Source organism: Nelumbo lutea, chromosome 1 (genome assembly GCF_056320005.1).
Source record: "Nelumbo lutea isolate HS-2025 chromosome 1, American lotus-T2T, whole genome shotgun sequence".
Lineage (NCBI taxonomy): Eukaryota > Viridiplantae > Streptophyta > Magnoliopsida > Proteales > Nelumbonaceae > Nelumbo > Nelumbo lutea.
Window position 1 is genome coordinate 164,658,685 of NC_142684.1, and position 19,105 is coordinate 164,677,789.

Below are 19,105 nucleotides of genomic sequence, written 5' to 3' on the forward strand. Positions count from 1 at the left end.
TTAGTTATTGAGCGGGCGCCCTTGACCGCCAGCTTAGATTAATTTGTCACTTCCATAAAATGCCACCTTAGCTAAATTTTAACTGCTGGCTCGGACTATCTAATTAAACCACCGCCATTAATGTTTTATTTCGTCAAAGGTGGCAGTTTGGACCACCGGCGTAGACGTTATATAAACCGCCTGTCTAAGTGTAATGCTTTGCCAAAGGTGGTGGTTTGTTTAACCATCAGCTTAGGTTTTTAATTTTTTTTTTTTAAATAAGAATTTCAGTTGACACCTGAAACTTGAAGTGTTACAAGTATCATTGCAGTAAAAAATAGAAAGGAAAAAAGAAACATTTATTCAAATAAGCATCCAGGAAAAAAGAAACATCTATTCAAATAAGTATATCCAGGTATCAGTTTTGATAGCTCCCATACTTGGCCCAATAGGGTCAATATTGCTCCGGACAGTTCCTTCGAAAAGGACAGGTTCTTGAGGAATAATTCAATAGTGCGACCTGAGAATGCCATTCATATTCTACGTGATGATGCTTTTCCAACCACACACTTCTTAATGCATGAGAATGCCATCGATGTCATTTGGTGAGGAAGGGCATAATACCATTTGGTGCCCTTCCCATGTGTTGATATGAAGGAGAGAAGCATAGAAATGAAATACCAGATATGGCAGTGAAGTGTGAGTGTGTGCACATATTAACAAACCTTTGCAGTATTGAACACCACATTCTTGCAGTCTGGAAGGATGCTCACAGATCATGCAGGTAAAGTATATGAATTGCCATTGAAATTCACAGTTACAGCAGATTGGGTACCCACGTTGGCAAGAAAAGCAGCACATACCCCTGATGTTTTGTAAACATGAGCCTGAAATGAGAATAAATCCATTTCAAGCAATCAAATAAAAGGAGAATTAGAAGATACTCCTCTATGATGAAAATAAGTAAGAGCATGTGGTTTAACTTTCATATTTTAAATTATTCTTTGTCGGTATTGGTATCTTATCTTATGCTTAAAATTCTAGTACTTTATCAACACCAGCATGTGAGAATTGAGGGACATAAGTAAGATTTGTAATGACTCTGCATCCTCTGCTAGATATATGGTGCAAACATTGGATAACATATGCTGTGCAGAAATGTCATGAACTACAATGATCATAAAACCAAAGTCTTTCCTTTTCATAATTAGCTCTTTAATACATTCCTAAGGTCCAAATGTCTTTGGACCTAAATTCCCACAAAAAAAAAGATTCCTTTTCTTGTGTGTGCTGGGAAGGGGTGGAGGGTGGGAGATAATCAGGCTTAAAGCAGATCCAAGCCAGAATATCGCATTATAGTCTGTCACAGATGTAATCAATAGTAATAATGACATCTTTGAGCTTAAGGGGAAAAGAAAGGATAAAAAAAATACTCTTTTACAGAACTGTGCATAAAAGCAAACCACTAAGTTGGTTTCATTCCAAATAGAGGTGTCAATAGAATCTACATGTTTTTAAGTGAGTGCTAGAAAAAGTGGAAGGCCTTTTATCCCTTATGGATCCAATCATAGAAACAAAGGCCTTGTCTTCAAGTATGAACAGAATGTTCAGATGGACCTTCAAATCAGCAAGAGCATACTTGATTTTTAGTTGGGGAAGGATTAGGGAAAGTTGACTTTGTTTGGAGGAGCACCGGACCCAAAGGCTCATTTAATGTTTCAATGTACTAGTTATCTTGACTTGATTTGATGGCTATGCAAGATGTATATCCTAGTCAATGTAATAGCTCCCATGAAAATATATAAGGAGAGAGAGAGAACATAAAAAACTATCCACCATATGATTCATAACTCAGAATACCAACAAAGTAATCAAATAAACTGAAAAAAAAAGACAGAAAATTCACCAGGCACCAAGTATTCAAGGTTTATAAAGGGTCATTACCCAATGTTAGTGATGACTATCTAGGGTCTTGGGAGGGATAGGCTGGTATGAACCTACCCTCTGGCACTTTTTTGCATAAAGTGGCTGCTCTCATAGCCAAACCTGCTTTCTTATGCTTGCCATTTTCCATCCCAATATTTTACCATTACACCAAGCAATGGCCCCTAGGCACCATATATTCAAGGTTTGACCTTAATAAACCTAGTTGTATTTTCCAGGTGAAAATTATACAGAAATGCAACTTAAATCCAATCAATTTAGGTGAGCAGAATAATAGATCTTGTGATTAATGTTTACCTGTTATTGTCTTACTCAAAATATAGATAAAGAGAAATTCTACCTGGATCGACTGGATGGCCTATTGATGGAATTATGGAGAAAACTGCATGCTTGTATGCCAAGTATTTAAAACACAAAACATCTCATCCAGAGGCTATCTTATTTATTTTTTGTTTCTAATTTCTTACATACAAGAAAAAAGAGGCATCTTCTAAGAGGACTCGAGATTAATTTTACTTGCCAACCAAATAATAGAAATCTATGCATAAGCAGTTTGGCTATCTATACATTGAAATTACTTAAGATAGCTATACTTTTTAGTAATAATTAAGAAGTTAATAAGGGCTATACCTCCAAATTTGGACCAAGAGAAGTGAATGTTGGATTAGTGGCTATTAGCGCTTCTTCACAAAGTTTAATGGCCTTGTGCAAGTCTTTTAGGTGGCCCCATTTTGGCTGTCTAACCAATCCTGCAGTAAAGACAAGAAAAAAGAGAGAGTTTTTTAGAAAATATGTCATCTTATAGATATTATATCAACAGACACTTACATATTGTTATATCACTGTTTTCACAGAGAACAAACTAAAGTGTACCATCTCAGAGCCACAACATGTAGGAATTCCAATTCATGAACATATAGCAAGCTTACCATATTCATCAATTGGAGAATCATAATCATAACTAGTTGCAATAAAGGGTCCACCAGTAGTTTGACCAAAATTGGTCCCACCATGGTACTATGCAAGAAAAAGAAACAAATATTGGTACAAAAAGTATCAGTCCATAAATTCTTCTTAGTTCAAAATTCTAGGTTCATAATAAGTCAAGTAGTTCTCAAGGAAATTTTTGTGAAGGTATAAATTTTCAAAGTGTACCATATAGTAATTATGAAATGTTCCACCTCGTTGGAAAATCATGCAACAGCAAATGCAAGGTCCTCTACTGGTTTGTATGGCACAGAACCACCAAAGGAAAGAAACCTAACATTGCAAATAATTCAAATAATTTCATGTGAAGAAAAGGAAAATGATCATTGCAGAACCAACTGTTATTTAAATTAAATAACTGGCTCAACTAAGAAAAATATTGTTAGAATCTAGAAGCAAACACCTTACTGAAACAATTGGCTCAAAGAGCAATTAGAACCAACTGGCTCAAATAAGAAATAAGCTGAACCTTTTTTTTTAAAGAGTAATTGTTTTAAGAAACGAAACAGCCAGTAGTTTTTCATGCCTCAAAGAACATCCCAAAAGCCATAGGGCAACCAGTAGACTTATAGTGTCATAATAAACTGACCTAACAAGCAGAGTATGCAAACCAAGCTCAGGGGGAGGAACTTCAAAAGTATGGTGTACATACAAGTATTTACATGATATCTGCCTTACTGAAACTTGGACTCCCTTAGGATTTAGGAAGGCAGATATCCATACCAGAAAGACCATTAGCAGAGTACATTACGAAAGCATTTAATAAGCCCTGAACTGGATTCATTTGAATATCACATTCATCAAACCAGTAATAGAAAAAGCAAAAGATTGTAATTACATACACTGAGGCCCACTCCTTAGGTACCACTATCACAAGTTTACAATGCCTCAATTCGATTTAAAGAACTTGAACTTAAGCCCATTGTTCACGATACTCCAAACACCCCCAATACTGAAAGCTAAGCAGAAAGCAATTCTTAGCCACCCAAGTGTCCAATTGAAGTACCAATTAAAGTTGAACTTTCGGAGTTTCTTTATGAGAACCCACATGAAGCAAGGGTAAGCAAAGGTGACAGGGAGAGTAAGTCCTCCCAACAGACCAGCAAGGCTGGAAAGGAAAGGGAGTGCCACTCCAATGAAAAAAGAGATGAATTAATCCATAGAAAACTTGGAAACCCGATCGTACCCAAATTGAGCAAGGGTGGTTAATTGGTACGGCCTGTGTACCCTGCTTCGAAACTGTCAAAAACAGGCATGGAGTATATCTGGAAGCTACTCAGGAAATTGAACACGACTAAGAGGAAAGTTGTTGCAAGAAGTCCTCGTGGAATGCCATGATTATTAAATGCATACAAGGCACCCGGAATCCCTCTTGATGGCATCTATAACAATAATCAGACAGAGGATTGAAATTCAGTACCAATCACAGACACATAGACATAATCATAAGCAGCATCAAAATACTTGTATATACATCATGTAAATACTTGCACATGAAAAGACAGAGATATCTGCCTTCCTAAATCCTAAGGTAGTCCAATTTTATTATGGAATACTTGTAAATACTTGTATGTACTTGTATGGATATCTGCCTTACTGAAACTATTTGGAGTCCAAGTTTCAGAAGTATGGTGTACATACAGGTATTTACAAATATTATGAAAAGACATAGATATATGCCTTACTGAAACTATTTAGAGTCCAGGTTTTAATAATGAATGGTATGGATACTGTTTCACCATAGAGGTAGAGCTGCAAATCATAAGAAGACAGGGGAGGAACTTCAGAATAATGCAAGAGTGGGAAAACACATTTTAAAAAGCACAAAGGAACTCTACCTCATCTTCCACTTTACATTGTAGCTATGTAAAGTGATCTATGTATCCAGTTCCCTCCAATAGCACTTCCAATTGTTTTGTTTTACTGCACTACCATCAAATATAGAAAACCATGAGGAAGAACCTAAGAGTGGTAAGCATGTCATAGAAGCTCCCAAAAATAACAATTTTATGCTTGTATAATACCTGTAGCATATAAAAATATAAAAATAAGAACAGTCAACTAGGAGAAGTGGCCATCATCATTCAAGTAGGGATTTTTTAATTCATAGGGAATAGAAATTATGATGTTTTCTTTGAGCTGAAGCTTGCAAGTGACAACTCTGCAAGTTTGGTGAACAGTAATCTGATTACTATTACCTCTCTATAAATATATCTTGTACCCCATGTTTTAAGGAGAGAATGAACTGCAATGAAGTTATTGTCATCAAGCACAAGTTCTGGTGGAAGAGATCCATAGAAAGAATTTCCATGAATAGAAAGTTCAGTTAAATATCTTAGCAATCCAATGGTCGAAGGTAAGCTTAGGAATGGCAACGGGGCGGGGTGGGGATGGGGAGTCCCCGTGAAAATCCCCATCCCCATCCCCATCCCCATCCCCGTCCTCGTCCCCGCTAACGGGGACAAGGTTATCCCCATCCCCGTCCCCACGGGGATCCCCATTTCCCGTGATTTTTTATAACGTTAACCATTTTGTTTTTGTTTTTTATTTTATTTAAAAAATAAATTTACAATCCTATTAGATAAGATTCAACCATATTTTTTAAAATATTAATACATAGATGTATGTGTACATATATACATATATAACATATGCATACATATATACATATATTAGTGGGGATCCCACAGGGTGGAGAGTGCTCTCCCCATCCCCGCTAACGGGGATGAAAATTTCCCCATCCCCGTCCCCGCAAGGGGAAAATCATCCTCATCCCCACCCCATTTGGGGCGGATCCCCACTGGAATCGGGGAAATGGGGAAAATTGCCATCCCTAGGTAAGCTCCCAAAAAAGTTATTGTCATCAAGCACAAGTTTTTCATCATATTGTTATTTACTACAAGAACAGTGCCGCATTGATAAGGCTCATACAAAATACAAATACAAATCATGTAAATTACAACTTGTGAATATTTTATTTGATGTATTGCTTCCATAGTTGACAAGGAAATAGGCACTTTTCCAACCAAAAGAAAAGATAGAAACTTGAACAAAATCATATAACGTAAAAAAAATTATTTTTTATAAGCATCTTAAATAAAATATTGAATAAAAAAATCCAATTGTTCTCTAGCAAGACAAGGGGTGATTCAAAAGAAAACAAGTGATCCAATGATATCCCATGCTCCTACTGCAAATCCACTTAAGAAATTGTTTCAATCTGCAATAGAAGAAGGATAAATATTAGAATTTGTGTTGAAATGTTTGATTCAAAGGATACAAATAGTAAAAGAATCTTACAAATCCATAAAACCAAGCAATGGGTACACCAACAACACTTCCAATTGTCCTGTAACGTCCATGTGGACGTACTAGAAGTGCATCATTGATGATAGGAATGTTAATCACAACCTCAACCCATCCTGGACCAAGTCGGATACCACCTACAATTTTTGATGGGTTGGTACTTATAATAGTTGCTTCCACTACAGATGCAAACATCCCTTGATGGTTAGTCAACGAATAGCATTTCGTGTTTTCCTACAAATGCAATTCAATTATTACCAAATGTCTTTGTATTATTTTTAAAATTAATGCATGAGATAAAAAATAACACTTATAGTTAAATTCTATGAATCATTATTATGGTTGGCACTAAATTGATGGAAAAAAGGGGCTTTGAAAAGTATAAGTTGAAGAGTGGTTTGGAAACTGAGATGATTCTCCTTAGAAGCCCTTATATATAAATGAACACAAATATCAAATTAGTCTATATATATATATATATAAATTATTACCTAACTTTCTTTTCATCCAGTCGAACTCGTAATTCCCTATTTTCTTCAGCCAATTTATTTGCACGCTCTTCAATTGCCTTTTGCCCTTCTTGCGCAGTTCTTGTTTGCTCTCCATTCCACTGTTAGGGGCCATTGAACCTAGTTGGGGTTGGACCCAACCCTAGTCCACGCACTCAGCCATGATGCACTGGGCCCATTACACGAGCATATATGCCATTCGGTCCATTATCCTCTCCCTAACCTTCTAGATCTTGTATTTTCCATTTGTTGCTTAAATAGAATACAAAAATTGAAAGCATTAGAAGACCATCCATTAATATGTTAATAATAATGATGGTTTAACATGTCGTTAATAAATTATAAGAGTTCATATTTAAAATATGGTTACCATTATATCAACAAATTGTGGCTCAACAGTAGACCTGTTCATGGGCCGGGCCGGGCCAGGCTCGGGCCCGGGCCGGGCTTTGACTCTTTATTAACAGAAAAATGTTAGACCCGAGCCCGAAGCCCGACCTAATAAAAGAAATTTGAATTTTTTCCCTATTCAAATGGACATTTTCTATTTTAATTTAGATGTTTTTTTCCCCTATTTAAATGAACAATGGGCCTACAAGTGAATCAACACCATTCTCAAATCAAAAAAATTATTCAAATGGACATCACATAGGGTTTTTACTTAGGTTTAACTATAGGTCGGGCCGGGCCGGGCCGGCCCGTCGGGCCACCCGGCCCATGAACAGGTCTAATCAATAGGTGCCCCATCTTTCTTCCTTTGAGTCGCAAAAAATACCTTTGTACGTGATATTTCTTTTTCCTTTCCTTTCATTATTATCAAAAAAATTTTATATATTGTCATTCTTAACACACAAAAGATATAAATATAACAACAAACTTAGTAAATCAAATAACACAATTACCAATTTTTCCTGAACCCTTGCATAACTCTTTGCACGGCAGTGTGCTTTAATACCTGTTTGGAGCGATTAACTTTATTGGTTGTAGCTCGTGCCTATAATCATATACAATAAAATTAGATATTAAATATATTCAATATGGAACTTGTTTTAGTATATCTACCACACTTAAAATCCCCTTATCAAACTTCCAAAAGTCAACCAAGTTTTTTCATTGCTCTGGATCAACCCATTTGCCAATTTGTATTGATTCTGCAATCTTTGGACTTGGGTCAAAGTACTTGGTCTTCAAATCACATTTCCAATCTTTCCACTTCTTACCCAATGATTTCATAGAAAAGTCTTTCAATCGCTTATCAACATCAATTTTTTTCTAGAACCAAAATAAAACACCAATCAACATGTCTGCACAAGATAAATAATAATATTAAAAAAACAATGTATTGATTACCTCAACGATGTCCCATATGTCTTTCTTTAATTCACTGGGGACTTTTCTCCAGTCTACAATGTCTATGGGCAATTCATATGACATCCATGCAACATAACCCAAAAACTTAACCAATTTCTTTGCTCCTTTACCACTTGGTTGGTTATGTTCATTTATCTCAACCTTAATATGTTGCCCTTCTGGCATGTTCTAAACATCTAATGCTATGGTTGGGCCTCTAAGCCTACGCGTGTTAGCAAAAGATGACTCTCCTGCAGGCTAGCCTATATTGGATTCTTCTTGCATGTCTGAGTTAGGTGCCAGGGGCTGGGTTGAATCATCCTTAGCCTCATGTCTTGGTCTAGTGGTTGGCTAGGGTTGGGGCTGGCTTGCTTGTAACCTTGTTCTCTTTCTTCTAGTTAGCCAACACAAACTCATGTTCACCTATTTTCAATATGGTTAGTTTATACTTATTTTAATTTATTAAAATAGAAAAAGAAAGAAATACAAAGGATGTTGACCACCAGTCACTCAAGAGAAAAAGAAACAGAACTACACCTCCAAAAAGATAACTCTAACAACTAAATATCAAAACAGCCATTGATCGATCATGCACAAAGATCAAAAAACGACATACTTGGAATTTGTAAGGCATTATACAACCAAAAATATTATTTAATTATTTTCCAGTGATACAATAAAATTCACATTGACTCTACTTTAGTCAAAATCGTCTTCACCATTATCTTCAAAATTAATGACATCACTGTCAATGTCAATGTCCCCATCATTATTGTTAGCATCATCGGACTCAATATAATCTTCATCTTCTTCACCCACTCCAATTGATTGTATGGAATCATATGTTTGCTCAATCTCTATGCCAGGTGCATCTGTTCTATCCCAACTAACATCATCACCACTTAATGAGACATTGTCTGCTAAGTTTTGCACACTATGAGGCTCATCTCGTATATCACCATCATCTTCATTCACATCAACATCCCCACGCATATCATATAAGTTTCTAGGCTTTGTCTTGACAACAACATGCCAATTTCAGTTAATGGGATCCTGGACATAGAATACTTTTTCTAACTGAAAGGCTAAAACAAATGGTTCATCTGTACGCAACAGATGATTGAAGTTAACAAGAGTAAATCCAAATTTGTTAACCTTCATCCCTTTACCTTGAGCAACATCAACCCAGTCACACTTGAATAGCATTACTTTTAAATGCTCATAATAATTCAATTCTATGATATCGGTGAAGACACCATAATATGCAATGTCACCTATAACTGGGTTTATATCTTGTGTACTGGAAAAACAATTTGTTTTTGCAATCACAATAATGCCATTATTTTGGGTTTTCTGTTTGCTTCATGTTCCTTTGTATGAATCCTGAACCCATTTATGCTAACTCCTTTATATCTCTTTGCAGTTATGCATATGCCACTGGCCAACCATTTCAAACTATTCAAAATTTTCTCCTTTCCCTCAATACGCAATTTCATTATCTGTATAAGATTTAAAGGATATCTTATGAGAAACATGATACTTGATTAACATCAAATATTTCCAATAAGGAAACTTAAAGTATGCATTACTAACATGGTTCATAAGCCAATTAGGAAATTCCTTATTATGGATTCTCTGCACAATATGTGGCCGTGATCTAGGGTTCTCTCCACAAATCTTTTCAAAGTGTTCCCTACAATTGCATAGAATTGAAAACATGAGATGTGGTTATAAGGGGGCATTATTCATTAGAAATCTCAAACATATAACCTAGTCAACTTAATATATGGGCCAACAGCATCGCAATCGCAATTGCATAACACATACAGGTGTGCTTTCGTTAGTGTTTCCTTGTCCAGTTGAACATGAGAGGCACTTCCAATGCCATGGCATATGCCTGAGAAGATTTCAAATCGTCAAGTTCATGAAACCCATCCTCTTTATTTCTTATGGCTTATTTAGCCTAGTTTCAACACCTTGGAGGTATTTAGAACAAAAGGTCATGCACTCATGCACTATGTACCCCTCTGGCCTTGGCTATACATCCTTTTGGCCTATTTTTATTTCGTACATATGATTTTAGTGTAAAAAGATACCTATCCATGAAAAAAGAATGAATAAAAATAGTTTAAGCAATAAATCAATAAAATAGAAAATGTTCAAAATTGAACATAATTGGCATACCTCTATTGGGTACATCTAACGATATCGAACTAGTCCGGCTAGCCTAGCCTTTTCTGCTAAGTGGATGGGCAAATGTATCATAATGTCAAAAAATGAATGTGGGAAAATCATCTTTAACTGACAAATTACAATTGCAATATTGGATTCTAGACTAGAAAAGTCATAACCCTTTGCAACCGTTGAACATAAGTTCCTAAAGAACTTGTATAGTTCAACCAAAATAGAACTCACATTCTTCGGTAACACCCTCCGTATGACCATGGAAAGCAATTGTTGCATCAATATATGATAATCATGACTCTTCAGCCCCTTAAGCTTGTAATTATTATTCACTTGAACTAAGCCCGAAATGTTGGATGCATACCCATCTGGAACCTTCACATTACCAAGCACTTAACAAAAAATAGTCTTCTCTTTCTTATTCATTGTGTAGAATGCTGCAGGTAGATAGGTTCTATCAGGCTAAGAACTAGGCTTAGGGTGAAGTTCTTTTCTTATGCCCATATGTTGTAAGTCCTGACAAGTTTTTAAATAGTCTTTTGTCTTCCCTTCAATGTTCAATAGTGTCCCCAATAAACTATCACATACTTTCTTCTCTATGTGCATCACGTCCAACTTGTGCCGCAACAGGAGATTTTCCCAATAAGGCAAATTAAAAAATATGCTTATCTTCTTCCAATTGTGCCTATCACCATTATGATTATCATTATTAGAGTTGTCCCTGCATTTTCTCTTTCTTCCACCATTGGATTTATTTCCCTTCCCAAGTGTGTATTCTAATCCTTGCACATCATTTATCACTTGCTTCCCTGTTAATCTTATAGGTGCTGATTTCCACTCCTCATTACCATCAAATGATGACTTATCATGTCGAAACCTATGATTTCCATCTAAGAATCTACGATGACCCATATAACAAAAATTGTGCCAATTCTTCAACTTTAGTGAACAAGGACCCCTCTGATACACAAGGCATGCCAATTTACCTATGGTAGACCACCTTGACAAATTAGCATAAGCAGGGAAGTCATTGATTGTCCAAATGAGTTGCACACAATGGAAATAACTCTTTCTTTATATGTCAGTACACCATTTTCCCATAAGTCAATGAGATCTTCCACCAATGGCTACAAGTATATATCAATATCATTATCTAGTGCACGTGATCCAAGAATCAATAAACACAACATCATATATAGTTGCTTTATGCACATCCAAGGGGGTAGGTTATAAATGACAAGCACAACAGGCCAAATACTATAAGAACTAAACATTATTCCAAATGGACAAAAACCACCACTTGCTAACCCGAGTCTTACATTACGTGGATCTAATGTAAATTCTATCAACAGGACACCTTAATACTCCATCTTCCGTACGTCCTTCATGCCATCTCATGGATGAAGCAGTTTTGGATGACATAAATAACCTCTGTAACCTTGGTCGCAAAGGAAAATAGCGTAAAACCTTGGTTGGAATCTTGCCCTTACATTTAGATGAAGATGCCTCATTGCCATTATTTGTGTTGTAAGAAGGATCCCATTGAGAAAGTACCACAAACTTTACAAGTGTCTCTTTGCTCATCTTTCTTCCAATATAACATGCAACCATTAGGGCATGCATGAATCTTAGTATAGTCAAAATCCAATTGCCCTATAATCTTCCTTGTATCATGGTACAAACCTCGAAACCCCTCACCTTTTGGTAGAACCTCTTTCAGTAGCTCAAGTAACATGATAAATGATTTGTCAGACCACCCACAAAGGTACTTAATCTGAAATAGCCTCGCTATAAATGATAATTTTGTGAAATTTTTACAGCCCGGGTGCAAATCTTGTTCAGCATCACCTAACAAATTGTATTATTCTTTAGCTACTGTATTAGACCCCACCCCTACATATAAATCTGATCCCTCAGTTTCTTTATACACTTGGTTTGATATTCCAAGAGCATCCCACCACATTCCATGCATATTAACATCCACATTTGGTGCATTATTTCCATTAGGATTCTTCTTCTCCCCATGTTTAGTCTAATTAGTATAACTTGGCATCATCCCATTCCACAATAAATGGCCCAAGACTTAATCTTTATCTTCTATTGTAGAGTTGACACATTTTTGACATGGACACAATGTCCTACCACCACGATATTCATTAACAACAATACGTTCAATAAATTTTTGCATTCCCTCAATATATGCTGGATCATCCCTACACGATGCATTAAACCCCATACAACATATTACCAAACCAAATACTATATAATGAAACCTATTCATAGAAGAAAGGCTATGTACTACGAAGGGTACCTTGGAAGATTAATCCAGCTCCTATCCATCTGATATGACTAATTGCTCCAAAGACGACTAGTACAATGAAAACTTCCCAATTTAACTGATAATGGCTATTATAAAATCCAAACATGAAAAGAATTATTAAAAAATTTCTCACCACCCTAGCTATCTGATGTACTCCACTACGATGACAAGGTTGCCCCTACCCCAATAATATGGTTATGATAGAATCTACTCTAAGGTAATTGAAAGCTTTAATGAATAGATCTGCAAGCTTGATATTTTGTTTCAGCACTTGATTTCACACCCACATCTGACTGTGATAGAGACCTTATTTACCGCTACTAAGGCTGCATGACACCCAGACTCGGGCTGAGAAGGTCCAGCATGCCGAGCATGTGATCGCCGAGCTAGGGCTCGGCTAGTGCAAGAATAGCATGATAGGAGGTCCACTCTTTAGAGGATATCAGGAGGTGAGAATAAAAGGGTCAACATAGGCCAAGAATTGCTTATCAACCCAAGTCTTCTGTTACTGGATGAACCCAGTTTAGGATTGGACTCCACCATGGCTCAAAGGATCCTAACCACCATAAAGTGGCTTGCTGGCAGGGGTCGCACCGTGGGTTGATCTTATCATGATCCAAGATGATACTAGACTCCTCTGTCTTGATTGGCTCGGTAAGGATATTTGCATTAAATCATCCAGGGATCCTTGAAACATTAGCCATTTGGATGTCTAAAATCTACAAAGTATATAATTTATAGGTTATAAAACTCACTTGATAAATTTGGAATTGGTTGATTCACTTGGGATCAACATCTGGTTGGATGTAGTGTAGTATATACAAAGTTTTAGCGTAGGGGTTTTTCTATCTTTATACCTAGATTAATGTTGCTGATCTGTAAAGTTGTGTTGGAACCAGTGATCCTCACTTAAATAAGGGCACATATGTCTTTTCAATTATTTTTAATAATATAAGTACTGTCTGGCCGACTGGGAGAAGGTTATGTTGAGACTTCCAGTTCGAACCAGATTTTCTCCCTTCTCTCTTTCTCTCTTTCTTCCACCTTTCTACTTCTTTCTACATAACCGATCTCAGACAGATAGAATTCCAAGGCAGGCCGAATCATAACATGGTATCAGAGCTACTTGAATCTGCCTAGATTTCTATCTACCTAGATATCTATTATCTGCGCACCCTATCTAGGGTTTCTCTTGTTTTTTTCTGCATTCGACTGGAGATAGGGGAAAGGGCTGAAAAGGAGTGATCACCCTCTTCCCTTGGAGGTTTCTATGCCTCCAGTCAGGTCGTATGTGGTTGGTTGCTGTGGTTTCTAAGATCGCCCTCCTGTAATCGATGAAGAATAGAGGGCCGCCGATCTGTGTGGTGCAGTGGTTGTCTTGTGTGGACTGATTTCCTGCTCATGTGGTTGTTACTTCAGTGATAAGGTAAGAGATTTCAGTGCATGATATTTGTTATGGATCAAATAGGAAGTGTCTTTCAGACCATATGCTAGGGTTTCAGATAGTAGTGTGCTAGGGTTTATGCTGGTTTTTGTGTACTTCGAAGGAAGAGTTATGATCATATAGTGGTGAGATTTCAGGTAGTCTGGGAGTAGGGTTTGTGGTGTAAAGAGAACACTTTTCAACAACAAGTGCTGAAATCAGTGTGACAGGTGTGATCTAGTTGTGTGCAGTGTGCAGAATTCAGTGGTAATAGAATTCAGCAAGTGCGCAGAAAGGATGATAACAGAATGGGAGATAATAGTGATTGTAAACCTAATGTGATGGTGCCTACAGACTACCTAAATGTTCAGATGACCTCCATTAAACTAAATGGAGAGAATTATGTGCCTTGGGCTAAATCCGTCGAAGTCTTTTTGAAGGCAAAGAAGAAGGTAAAACACATAAGAGAGGAGAAACCCCCCACTGACTCTCACGAGTATGAAGACCGGGAGCAAGAGGATGCTCAGATCATCACATGGTTGTGGAATAGTATGGAACCTAGGATTAGTGTAAACTTCATGTTTCTTGACACTGCCAAAGATGTGTGGGACCATGCGAAGAAATTGTATTCGGGTCAGGACAATACAACCAGAGTGTATCAGCTGTATCAAGAGCACTTTAACCTGCAACAGGGCAATCAGAGTCTTGAGGAGTACTATGCCAACATGAGAAACATACGTAATGAGTTGAATGTCTATCACCCTCTCACTTCTGATGTCAAGATTCAGCAACAACAGAGAAAACAACTTGATGTGACTAGATTTTTTGTGGGACTTAAGTCTGAATAAGAACCAATACAGGCTTAGATATTAGGAGGATCAGCTCTCCCCTCCTTAGAAGAGTATTTGCTTGACTCCGCAGGATTTCTATCGGATCTACTGAGAACTCTAATATCTCAGATAGATCTGCCTTTGCTGTATCGAGAGGCTGTGGTGCTAGAGGTGGAGCTAGGGGAGCTTAGTCTGGCCGTGGTGGTGGTAGTGGTTCTGTGTATGGCCGAAGTGGCAATGGTGGGCCTACTTATAATCGTGGTGGTGGTCGTACTGGGGGCAGAGATTCAGGGGGAGCCCGTGGCTCAGGCCCAAGGAAGTGCACTCATTGTGATATGGACGGACATACCATTAACTATTGTTATGATCTACATGGTCCACCCTCAACCTGGGCCAATCATGCCGCGACCAGTGACTAAAATTCCAACTTTAGACAGGAGAATCATTCATCTGATCAGATACCTCCTACATCCACAGATGGTCCTGTGAAGGAGATGGTGAGTGTTCCCCGTGACGAATATGAGAGGTTTATCCAATCACAGCAGAACACGGCGACTTTCGCTCACTCAGGTATGGCTTGTCTGGCATCCACACCCAATCCCTGGATCATTGACTCTGGAGCCTCCGATCACATGACTGGAACTCCAGGTGTGTTTTCTTATCTCATTGCTCAACATCACAATCTGTCACCCTTGCTAATGGTTCCACATCCTCAATTTGTGGTGTTGGTAATGTTGACCTAGATCCTGTATCCCTCTCCTCAGTTTTGTATGTTCCTAAATTGCCTTTTAATCTTATGTCTGTTAGTAAGCTGACCAAATCACTTAACTGCTCCATTACTTTTTTTCCTTCTATGTGTGTTTTTCAGGATCTCAAGACGGGGATGAAGATTGGTGGAGGACATGAAGCTGGTGGACTGTATTATCTTGACGGTGGTGGTGGTAGAACTTCAATAGCTCTTCAGCCATCCCTTTCTCCTCTCCAGTGGCACTACCGATTTGGTCATCCGTCGCTAAAAGTCTTGGAGTCTTTGGTCCTGTCTTTGAGTCAGCTTTCTATTTTGGATTGTGAGTCGTGTCAGTTTGGGAAACACCATCGTGTTCCCTTTAGTTCTAGGGTTGATAACCGTGTGTCGAGTCCTTTTTCTTTAATTCATTCAGATGTTTGGGGTCCTTATAAGGTGATGTCATATAATGGATACAGATATTGTCATTTGTGTAGATGATTTTTGAAGGATGACGTGGCTCTATCTAATGAAAGAAAGAAGTGAATTGTTTACCATTTTTCAGAAATTTTACGCTGAGATTCGTAACCAATTTGGTACCCACATTAAAGTTTTCCGTTCTGATAATGACCGCGAATATTTATCCTCATCATTTTAGGAATACCTGGACCAACACGACATTATACATCAGACCTCATGTACCTACACCCCACAGAAAAACGGGGTGGCTGAGAGAAAGAATCGCCATCTCCTGGAAACAGCAAGATCCCTCATGCATCACATGCATGTTCCCAAACCCTTTTGGAGTGATGCAATGCTTACCTCTTGTTTTCTGATTAATTGGATGCCCACGTTCATCCTTGATGGTTATTCTCCGTTTCAGGTCTTGTTTCCCTCTTTGTCTCCGTTTCCTCTTATGCCGAGGGTATTTGGGTGTCTGCTCCGTCCATAATCTGGGTCCCGGGAATGACAAGTTTGATGCCCGTTCTCTCAAGTGCATCTTCCTTGGCTATTCTCGGACCCAGAAAGGGTATAGGTGTTACCATCCTGGTTCTCGACGGTCCTTTGTGTGTGCTGATGTCACCTTTGAGTCTACTCCGTTCTTTTTGGGGTCCGGTGATGCTTCTTCGTCCTCGTCACCTCCTCCTCTTCCACTTCCCATTGCCGACCCTCTTCCCCTTATTCCAGCCGTGACCAAACCCTTGCCTCCGGTGCCACCACCTGTTGAACGCCCACCTATCCGTCATGTGTATACACATCGCCCACGCGTACCAACTACTACTCCTCCGGCTACATCTTCGTCGATAGATCCGGCACCAGACCCACACTTAACATCTGAGCTTGATTTCCCCATTGCTTTGCAGAAAGGTAAACGCACTTGCACCCTTCATCCTATTTCTAATTATGTTTCACTTACTCACCTTTCCGCTTCCCATCGCCAGTTTGTCACCTTGTTATCATCAGTTGTTGTCCCTAAGGATGTCTAGGAAGCCCTTGCCTCTCCAGGGTGGTGCCGAGCCATGGAAGAAGAACTCTCTGCTCTTCATCATAATCATACTTGGGACCTCACTGCTCTTCCTCCTGGGAAGCAAGTTGTTGGTTGTAAATGGGTTTATACGGTTAAGTATCTACTTGATGGTAGTGTTGAACACCTGAAAGAACGATAGGTTGCAAAAGGGTACTCCCAAACCTATGGTATTGATTACACAGAGACCTTCTCACCAGTTGCTAAGATAGGGTCAGTTCGTGTTGTGATCTCCCTTGCAGCCATGTATGAGTGGCCGCTATATCAGCTTGATATCAAGAATGCCTTTTTGCATGGTGACTTACTCGAGGAGGTCTACATGGAGCAACCTCCAGGGCTTGTTGCTCAGGGGGAGGATGGTAAGGTGTGCAGACTAAGGAAGGCTATATATGGGCTTAAACAATCTCCTCGAGCATGGTTTGGTAGGTTCAGTGAGGTGGTAAAGAAGTTTGGTATGAAACAGTGCAAAGTTGATCATTCTGTATTTAGTCATGACTCTCCGGGAAGAAAAATATTGTTGGTGGTGTATGTAGATGATATTGTTATTACTGGGAATGATAACATTGGTATTGACAGGCTGAAGACTTATTTGCATGATCATTTTCAGACAAAAGATCTTGGTAAGCTGAAATATTTCTTGGGGATAGAGGTAGCAAGATCCAAGTATGGTATTAACTTGTGCCAGAGGAAATATGTGCTTGGTTTGCTGGAAGAAACAGGCTTGTTGGGTGCTAAACCAACTGAAACACCCATGGACACAAATACCAGGCTAAGCAGTGATATGGGTGAAGTGTTTGAAGACCCTGATAGATAACGACTTGTGGGTAAACTGAACTACCTAACCATTACTAGACCAGACATCTCATTTGCGGTTAGTGTGGTAAGCTAGTTCATGCAAAAACCTCTGATTCCTCATTGGAATGCAGTTATGAGAATCGTGAGATATTTAAAAGGGGCTTCGGGTCACGGTTTGATATACAAGAGTGGCGGAAAACTTGAAATAGAAGGTATTCTGATGCTGACTGGGCCGGTTCTATGTCTGATCGGCGGTCTACTACAGGCTATTGCACTTTCCTAGGAGGTAACCTGGTGACATGGAAAAGTAAGAAGCAGACGGTTGTGGCAAGAAGTAGTGCAGAAGCAGAATATAGGGCTATGGCGCACACCGCTTGTGAATTAGTGTGGCTAAGGAACCTTCTACAAGAAGTAGGGTACAACATCAACACTTCAATGAAGCTCTATTTTGATAATCAGGCTGCAGTTCATATTTCCTCTAATCCGATGTTTCATGAAAGAACCAAGCACATTGAAGTTGACTGTCACTTTGTGAGGGAGAAGGTGCTGAATGGAGAGCTAGACACTACACATGTTAATACAGGAAACCAGTGGGCTGACTTATTTACAAAAGGCTTGAGTCGGGGAAGAGTGGACTACATATGTAACAAGCTGGTGAGTATATATCATATACTCTCACCAACTTGAGGGGGAGTGTTAGCGTAGGGGTATTTCTGTCTTTATACCTAGATTAATGTTGTTGATCTGTAATGTTGTGTTGGAACCAGTGCTCCTCACTTAAATAAGGGCACATATGTCTTTTCAATTATTTTTAATAATATAAGTACTGTCTGGCCGACTGGGAGAAAGTTATGTTGAGATTTCAAGTTCGAACAAGATTTTCTCCCTTCTCTCTTTCTCTCTTCCACCTTTCTACTTCTTTCTACATAACCAATCTCAGACAGATAGAATTCCAAGGCAGGCCGAATCATAACACTTTGTTTCAACTAATTACCCCTTAGCTGTCCCCAAAAGAGATGATCGATGGATTTGATTACAGTTGCTAATTCTTCCCCTTCCTAACTCTGTATTTACCTCATAGCAGTTCAATAACCAGGGCCAACATTGGGTAATTAATGGATTACTTATAGGTAGTTCTAGAGTTCAATACTGGAAAATTGCAACTCTTTGCTTGCAATCCTATCTTATTCCAACTAGATGACTTGCTGCTTCGGATTATGCTTCTCCTG

The 19,105-nt window shown here is 38.5% G+C and overlaps 1 protein-coding gene across 13 annotated transcripts in view; it reads right to left on the reverse strand.

The window, feature by feature from the left end:
• Positions 1 to 236: 236 nt before the first annotated feature.
• LOC148878898 (beta-galactosidase 8-like) overlaps positions 237 to 19,105 on the reverse strand; it is a 36,847-nt gene continuing 17,978 nt past the window's right edge. The window contains exons 2-7 of one of the 13 annotated variants that reach the window (XR_016104042.1): positions 4,749 to 4,833; positions 3,079 to 3,183; positions 2,853 to 2,940; positions 2,554 to 2,672; positions 705 to 866; positions 237 to 499 (exon numbers count right to left, since the gene is read on the reverse strand). Coding sequence is in view for 4 of the 13 variants with exons in the window: in XM_088960276.1 (XP_088816402.1) it covers positions 756 to 866; positions 2,554 to 2,672; positions 2,853 to 2,940; positions 3,079 to 3,120 (360 nt within the window). In the remaining 9 variants the exon portion in view is untranslated. Of the gene's footprint in view, positions 867 to 2,553; positions 2,673 to 2,852; positions 2,941 to 3,078; positions 3,184 to 3,752; positions 3,826 to 4,748; positions 6,131 to 6,210; positions 6,451 to 6,707; positions 6,978 to 19,105 lie in introns of those variants that run through there. The other 12 variants (XM_088960276.1, XR_016104044.1, XR_016104045.1 and 9 more) reach the window with 12 other exon arrangements.